Here is an 8932-nt window from a genome sequence, read left to right on the forward strand (position 1 = left end):
CATTTTTTGATTACTAATTCTGACTATATATATATAGGACTATATATGTATATATATATATATATATATATATATATATATATATATGTGTGTGTGTGCGTGTGTGTGTGTGTTTGTGCGAACTGGTAACCATAAACAAGAAAGACTTGTGTAACTTTCTACCAACAGTTCATTGTCATGGCAATTGTAGTAAAATACAAACACCAGAAAAAAAAACATCTGAAATTAGACATTCAATGACATTTCAGAAATGGCGCCATCGTTAACAGCAAGGTTAAAGTCTCTGCACACAGTTGTGCTGTAAGCTTTTCGAATCAAAATATGTTTATTAGCTACTTCCTATAGTCTGTTTTGTTTTGATTGTGGAGGAGTTATCTATGGAACCTCTTTGGAACCTCAATTTTCTTTTCTTCTTAATAACATCTTATAAATCAAGGTTTTTTTCTTTTTTTTTTCTGACTCAGCTGACTTACTGTCCTTCCACTTTCAACACCATGCAAAGCAACTGCTTTTTTGATGAGGGAAAAGTTAGAGAACAACCTTTTTTGTCGAATTGAAAAGATTCAACTCTGAAGGTTCACCCTCAACCTGAGCTGAGTTGCAAAAAGACAGAAGGAGTCATGTCAGCCTTGCCTAATGTGGATGCATCAGGGACATCAGGTAAAACTTGTTTCCTCTAGATATACATAGATGACTAAACCTCTTGAAAGCAACTCATTCCAAATTGCATTTTTAAATATTGGAGAAACCTTTTTAAAAAAAATGTTTTTCTGTTGGCAATACAACAAAATCGGATATTTGATTTTTCCTGTACCGGGTAATTATCGTTTTACTCCACAATCACTTCTGCTTTTGAAGACAATAGAAAGTTAGCTCTGTTGCAAAGATTCAAGCATTTCAGTGCAGATGTGCTGAGCCATTGTTGTTCCCTCAAAGGTGATGTAGCAGCAATTTGCTAGGCCCACATTTCAATGCAAACTATGAAATTTTTAAATTTTGTTGATAATGTACTGATATTATAAAGCGTCCCTATGATTATTGGTTTATATGTTACAAACAAACAAAAAATAAACAGCCCAAATGTAGCTTAGTCAGAGTATTATTTTTTTTAAATACAGATTTGCTTAAATCAAAACAAAAGTGTGGGGAAATTACTTTTAGAGTAACATTTTATCCAAAAATGTTACTTAAGTGAATGTTGCTGAGAGTATGTCTTCTGTTAATATGAGATTTGTGCTTTTTTTCTGTGTTTTGTTCACTGAACAGCCTCAGACTTGGATGTTTCTGTGTCCACACTCTCTCCACAGTCCTGCCGAGAGCGGCCGAGATATTCGTTGGCCAGGCTTTGCTGAGCAGCTCCTCTGCTTACTCTGTTAAGCAGTTCATTGGTGAAGGCTGTTATGGCAAAGTTGCCAGATGTCTGAACAGGAGGACCAAAAGGGAAGTGGCTGTAAAAATTCTGAAAACTGACCCTAATTCTGGCCAGGACACAGAGAACGAGGTCTGTCTGTGGACTCCTGTCCAATCTGGTTTTTATCCTTACTTAGATTTTTTTTAAGTCCTTTTCTTCAATTTCAATGTTAAAACTTTGAAGCCAACATATTAAATGTCACTGATATAATTTGAGGTTTTTTTATTATATTCATGTAAAACAAAGACACAAAGGTCTTTGTGTATTCATCAAACAGTCTTTAAAAACTTCAACCATCACCTTGACATAAACCGTTTACCAAAGTTCATGATCTCATACCAAAAAGAGGACATTTCCAATAATTAATAATTGCCCATTCTATGCTTTTTTTTCTCTTTTAAAATTCATTATTATAGTGAAAAGGCCTTTACCGTGCCTTTCTAAACATATATATGATCATATATTACCTTTAAAACGATTTTTTTAGAACATAGGAGGTTTTTTCACAGTTCAATTTTCTACCAGGAAGTAAGACGATTCGATCTCTGAGGCTCCGCCTTTCGCTCCTTGTGGGTGCCGCCCAGTGTTATGACATCAACCTAGAGTCGGCCTCATCAGCGTGTCTGTGCTTTGTCCACAAAAAACAAACAACAACTGAACTTTTCCAATGATGGATGTGCATAATGTGCATGTAAAAGGAAAGAGTTTAGCAGATCACCGCTGGCTCAGCTGAGAAAGTGGGTGTGTGTGTTAGACTGGGGGTGGTACTGGCAGCACAGACTCTTCCTGGAAGGGGGGTTCCTCACTTATCCATTTCCCAATGTGAGAACCCAGTCGTTATTGTGGATTGGGAGGGGCTGAGAGAGCAAGTTTTTAGAGGAAGACTCAGAAATGTGTGAATGGATCAAAATACCGCTTTGGGGCTGTTTACAGTGAAGAATGAACATTACAATCCACTTAACAGCTCATATGATTTTTCATGATATAGCCCCTTTAAGGGCTAATGGTTTAATATTAAAACATCTATTTATTGTTTGTGGTGTTCCTGGATAAAACATCCATTAAGTTCTCATTTTAACCTCATTTTTTATGTCTTACTTTTTGTCCCTCAGGTGTCCATCTTAAAGGTCATCAGTGTCCTAAACCCAGACCAGTGTAACATAGTCAGGTTTTTTGAAACATTTCAGCACTTAAGATATAAATGTCTTGTATTTGAAATGCTGGAAATGGATCTCTACAAGCTGATTCACGAGGTGGGCTATAAACCCATGTTCCTCTGTGCGATCCAACCAATTGCAAAGCAGGTTTGTATGATGGAAAAACAGAATACCCACTTGTGCTGCAGAGGTTTTGCTGATTTAAAATAAAATAAAAAAACGACATCTGTCTGGTCTGTTTTTTGTGCCTCCAGCTGTTGGTTGCCCTGGATGCCCTAAAGAGTCTGGGTGTCGTGCACACAGACATCAAACCCGATAATGTCATGCTTGTTAATGGACACGAAATTAGGATTAAATTAATAGACTTTGGGTTGGCTGCTCTCGCCTCTCAGGTCCAGCCTGGCTGTAGAGTTCAGCCTATAGGATACAGGTGGGTTTAGTCAACCCCTGCACGGTTGTCCCAGAAGGTTTTAACATCAGTCTGTCATATCCTGCTGGATTTTCCTCCCCAGAGCTCCAGAAGTATCTCTCGGCCTCCCCTTCACCGAGGCCATAGATATGTGGGGAGTCGGCTGTGTCCTGGTCTTCCTCTATGTGGCTGATAACTTCTTTTCTGTCACCTGTGAATATCAGATGGTAAGTTTGAAAGATGTTTCAGAGTTGAGTAGAAGCTTCATGCAGAAGGTCTGCTGAGGTGAATGTGGATGTTGTGTCTGCAGATGAGGCGCATTGTTGAACTTCTGGGTCAGCCGGAGGATCGTCTGCTCTTTGCTGGCATATATACTGAGAAGTTCTTCATGCAGGAGGAGGCTGCTGGGGGAAAAACATGGAGGCTCATGGTGAGCCTTTCTCTTTCTTGGTTTATAAATTCTTATGTGATCTTTTTCTCAAATGTTCTCACACAATTTTGTTTCTTCAGACTGAGGAAGAATATTCTTTTGTAAACAACACTGAAGTTCAGCAGGATTGGAGCTTTTTTGTGCCACCAAACTCTTTAGATGGTCTAGTAAATGTAGGTTTCTGCTCTCTACTGTTGTGTCAAATGTTTCTGAATCCAGTTCTACATCTTGATTTGTCTGAGAAGCTAACCATCTCCTCTGTCTCTACACTCAGATGTATCCAAAAGAGGATGCCGAACATGTTGACAGATTAGCTTTTGTGGACCTCGTGAAACGGCTTCTGGACCTTGATGGGGATCAGAGAATCTCTCCCAGTGATGCTCTGCAGCAGCAATTTATTACCAGGTCCCACCTGTGCAAGCAGTCTGACAGCAGGGAGTGGTAAGTGACCTTATCAACTTCCTGATTTGCCATTTGTCACCATCCAGTGAGCTGGACGAAGAATCAGACTTCAGATTGGGAGTCACTGTTTCATATCTTGGCAGCAGGGCCGATGCAGAGGAGCTCGCAGATCCATCCAACAAACCCCTGCAGAGGTTTCAAAGATTCTCCAAAGGAATCAAGAAGTCTGTCTTTTGCTGCTGGTCCCCCGTTGTGGACCTATGAGAACCCTTTAGCTTGACTGCACGGTTATTTAGACCAAATGTTTTGGTTGTCCTCTTCTTGTGAACAATTTTAATGATTTGATCAAAAACAAAATGTAAAGACAAGAAAGATTATTGTGTTGCTCCTTTTGTATCATCTTCACTCACCACAAATGTTCTGTAGCCGTCAGACAAACCTACCTATCATGAATCACCTGGACCTCTTTATCCAGTTGCAATAGATGTCCACCTCTTCTTAATAGCTCTTGTGAAGCCCACAACATAACAGAAAATTCATTTTTTGGAATGAAGATGTTTTTAAAACCCTTTAGTGAGATGCATACATATTTTGGGTGATTTCAATATTTTTTACTCACAACAGTGTAAATATTGACCAAAGTGTTCAGACAAAGAAGCAACTTCTTTACCCACTGTTTCATATTTGATCTACACAATTTTAACATGGTATAAGTTCATTATAAATAATTAATCATCAAAAGAATTAGCATTTTTTCAGTACAGCATGAAGTTTTTAAAAAAAAATAACACATGAGTTATTCTGACCATGAAGTTATGAATATTAGCTAAACTTTTCCCACCAAAAGTGTTTTTGAGATTTGAGGGCAGCAGCTATTTTGAAATGAGCAGGAAAAATGTGTCTACTGCCTCTAGTGGAATGATGATGAACTACAGGACAGAAAACGTGAACCAAGTTCTTTACAATGGATTTTCTAAGGAAAATGTTGATCATGCCAATGCCATAGGGGGCTCATAATTGCCTGTATCAGACATGATGTGAATAGTTTAAACTACTCCTTTTCCAACTTCTCCATTTTATCCCCCAGGCCCTGTTTCATACTCAATGAACTTGTAAAATAAAGTAACTAAAGACCTGAAAAGGCCTCCAGCTCGTTCCTCCTAGAAGTCCTCGTCCTTCTTCATCTAACCCAGAACCTGCTGATTCAGCTGCTCTTCCAGCGCTTTATTATTAAGCTCCTGTTTGGAAAAAAACCCACAATGTATGTGGTATAGCTAAATGATATAATACCTGGAAAAGCTTCAAAAATTCCCAGACCTCCACATGCAGTTACTTGCTGCCACAGACTGAGTTAAATACAAATATAATTCATCAAAGGTATTAGCGACTATTGATACAAAAATGTATGCCAAATACATGTTTACGATTCTTGAGCCTTCGTCTTTTCCAGCTGTGTTGTGATACTCAAATCCAATTTCAGAACCTCCATTCATCAACATCTATTCATTTATCCATCCAGCCATTCATCCAATTGCGGTAACCTAATCCCGCCACTATTGGACAAAGGTGGGGTACACCCAGGACAGTTTGCCAGTCCATCACGGGGCCTCAAAACCACACACCTGGGCACACCTAGAAACAAAGTAGAATCAACAATGAACCTATGAAGAACGTTCTTGGACAGTGGGAGGAAGCTGGAGTGCCTGAAAAAACTCACACATGGATGAGGAGAACATGCATACCCTACAAAGGAAAGGACCCAGCCAGGGCTTTCTCACTGGGAGGCAGGAGCAGTAACCACTACACCACCGTGCAGACCATAAATATCCATAAAGGTCATAAAGAGAAAGTCCTTGAATCTCCTGTATTCAGAAGTATGAGTCTATTTATGCAGAGGCAAAATCCAGGGGGCTTTGCTGTTGTGGTTGAGCTGAACCAGATGTTACAGAATAGAACATGGCCATGACAAAAGATCCGGAATTACTCGTTTACTGGGACATTAGTAAAACCAGAATGGGATTTTGACAAGCTTTTTTTTAATCATACTATTTTTTCTCTTTTGTAGAAGTTTATGGATAAGACAACTTTATATAAAACACATTTATCTGTCTATAAACTAGATCCACTGTGCACATATTTCCTCCATATCTGTTTGATACCTGGGGGGTATTTATTAATAGCCATACCCAAAAGCACTTAAATGGAAATAGAAATCTGTATAAACTGTAATTGTGTATTAAATATTCCAAAGATGAAGGAATCTGGTGTATAAAAAATGAACATGCTGATACCAAACAGCTGGTTGCCTAGTTTTACATAAATATACTGCCTCATATAATTGTGGCTTACTGCAGGCTAGGCGATAACCACTGTTTGAGGATTACAGCCTTGTTTCAGATTACAAACGTGAAATTATGAATTTCACACACACACACACTAACAGACGCAAACACACCAAGGTGCAAATGAGCATGGCAGCTCAGAACAGACAGAAGTAGCCTGCAGGGAGGTGTGTGTTTCCAACTAAGACATGCAGGTATAAAAAAAACTAGGTATGTCTATTTGAATAAAATGTGCTCAGAAAAAGGCAAATATACAATGCAGTGTAGCTGTTTTTCTTTTTATGCAATTTTGTTATAGCTAATTGCTGGGTTTATTTATTTATTTATTTTTTAAATTGCTGTTCTTCTTAAATGAGTTGTGCTCTTGTAGGTTGTGATGTGCCAGGTAATTTAAAGACTGTTTAATAAAAGTAAAAAAGAAAACAAAGAAATTTATGCATTTATTTAAAATATTGTGTGTTTATTTCTCTAAAAAAGCAAAAAAATTGATATTTTTAGTTTGTTTTTGGAAAATAAATTCAATTTGTCTTGGTAAAAAAAGGAAATTTGCCCTGAATCTTGTTTTTCTTTTTTCTTTTTTGTGAAGGAAATTATATTTTGTCCAGCAGAAGTTGTTTACACTTAAATAATGGAAGCCAATGACATCATTAAGAGGATAGGCCTTTTATATTTTTTTAAATGTTTACAATGTGGCCTTTTTATTTGATATTAAATTTAACTTTTTTAAGTCATCATTAAATCCACATCCTTTTAGAGCTTTTTTATTTTTTTTTATTTTGCACACAAGACAAAAACAGGTTCTGGTTACATTATCCATGACTTGGGGCAGACAGACGCTGTCCTGCAAGGGTTGTGGTTTTAAGGGATTGCGCACTAGAAACCACAAGACAGCTGGTGTTTTAAAATGTTATTCCAAAATCTCTTGAACAGCTGAGAGTGGCAAGGGACTGTTTGCTCTCTTCAATGGCTGCTAGATGACAGAGCCACTTTACGGACCACATGCAGCCTAATTAGTCCTTGTCTCTCCATAAGGACCTGAGCTCTATTAACTGAAGATAAATGACTGAAAGATGGACAAACTAATATCTCTAATGTGCAACATGAAGTCCATCTCATGAACAGGTGAATCTGAAGCAGTCGCAGAGATAAATATGTAAACACTGATTTCCTCTCATGGGTTTTCTGATTGCATCTTCAGAGGGTGAAGCAGTGTGTTGCCAGTAGATGGCATTACTGAATCATGACCGGACGGCATCAGAAACAGAAAACTTTGAAATTTCTTTTCTCACATCCTTCAGATCATTCTCCTCAAGTTGGTCTGAGTAAATAACACAGTGTGTGAACGTGTTTACTGTAAGAGTCTTGAAAATACTACACAATAAAATAAAATATTACCAGGAAAGCAACTGCAAAGCCACATGGAGAGATTATTTTTAGTCTGAAAAGCTGTTCAGTAAACTTCTTCCTAAAAGTATGATCCCGCTTAGTGTAGTTCCTTTCAGACATCAGAGCTGCTCAGCAGAGCTGGCATGCAAGTACCTTAGTCCCCCAGCATTTGGCAATGCCATCACTCCCACCCCTCCCCTTTTTGATCAGAGGCAAATTTGCCGACGCCACTCTGTCGCATTCTGAGGATGGCTGCACATGAGGCTGCTGTGAAGTGCCACCTGGCCCTTGGCTCCATTGTAGAGGAACTCCCTCTGACCTCTCCATTAAAACTCGTTTGCCTCTGACAACAACGTTGGAGTGAGTCTCAGAGGGCCACTTGTGTGCATTCTCCTCCACAACACAAGCCGCCGGTAGAGATGGCTGACACCTAGTGGGGGACCGTTGCCCGCTTTCTCCTCTCAACAGGTTTATAAAAATGCCCAGCCACAAGAGCAGGCTGTAGAACAAAGATCTTCTGTGTGTTTGGGATGCCAGCAAAGATTCCATCATCCCCTTTTTCTGACAACAGAGAAGTTCTAAAAGAGTCACATTAACATAAACTTCAAAACAATTCAAAATTGTTAATTTTTTTGTTTGTTTGACCCACATTTGCACCAATTTAAAGGACAGGTTTTGGTGGATACTATGTGACAAGAACAATAACCCTTTGGTAATGTCTACTGAAGTGGCTCTTTATATTGGTCTTTACTTTTGTTGATGGAAAGTGCATCGTCTACCATTAGAGCCCCAGTATTGTATGCGGGCAACAGGTGTTTGGTTTGCTTTGCAGATCCTGTCAACCTCTCAAGACCCCTGCTCGTCCCAGACACAGCACTTACGCTCGTAATAACATGTGCCGCTGGACCTCACATGTCGTCTACATTGTGTTTTTCTGAGTGGTCCCCAGCAAAATGATAATATTTTTCCAAAGAGCGGAGAGCCGAGGCTAGGAAGGCCGTGGCCCCTACTCCGACTGACTGAAAGGACACCATCTCCACCTGTTGCAGGTCAAGGGTTAATGCTATGGGGTCAAAGGTGGATTCCTCCGGGCTAGTTTGCCACTATTGCTTTCTCTGGCTATAGCTGTTCTCAAGCAAGGTGCTGAATGTTCATTTCAGCATCTTAGATGAAATGTACTCATCTTTCAGGTAAATGCGTAGCTGAATTTGGAATCGTCAATCAACAAACATCATAAAAATAGTACAAACCCTTGACCTATATTTTTTTAAAGATTAAAATGAACATCTAAATTGGTGCCATTCTTCACACCACAACGTTTGTTACATTATCCCTTAAGCTTAACCGCACTGACAATTGTGTAGCTGACTATGTGATACACAGACACGCAGAAGA

General features: G+C 39.0%; 1 protein-coding gene across 3 annotated transcripts; it reads left to right on the forward strand.

Annotated features, from left to right (window-relative positions):
- The first annotated feature begins 343 nt into the window (after positions 1 to 343).
- LOC101159457 (homeodomain-interacting protein kinase 1) lies at positions 344 to 4181 on the forward strand. Of its 3 annotated transcripts, none has more exons than XM_020708455.3 (9): positions 344 to 660; positions 1308 to 1501; positions 2524 to 2715; positions 2823 to 2998; positions 3081 to 3204; positions 3288 to 3407; positions 3488 to 3580; positions 3682 to 3848; positions 3956 to 4181. In XM_020708455.3, exons 1-9 carry the CDS (start codon positions 621 to 623, stop codon positions 4071 to 4073), a joined length of 1224 nt encoding a protein of 407 aa, XP_020564114.1. In that variant the 5' UTR covers positions 344 to 620; the 3' UTR covers positions 4074 to 4181. The 3 variants fall into 3 exon arrangements, with proteins under 3 accessions (XP_020564114.1, XP_078785687.1, XP_004075909.1); XM_004075861.4 differs by having other exon boundaries at positions 345 to 660; positions 3953 to 4181; XM_078929561.1 differs by lacking the exon at positions 1308 to 1501 and having other exon boundaries at positions 3953 to 4181.
- The last annotated feature ends 4751 nt before the right edge of the window (positions 4182 to 8932 follow it).

The sequence above is a fragment of the Oryzias latipes genome, chromosome 13, assembly GCF_053564925.1.
Source record: "Oryzias latipes strain Hd-rR chromosome 13, Olatipes_Hd-rR_3.1".
NCBI classification, from domain to species: Eukaryota; Metazoa; Chordata; class Actinopteri; order Beloniformes; family Adrianichthyidae; genus Oryzias; species Oryzias latipes.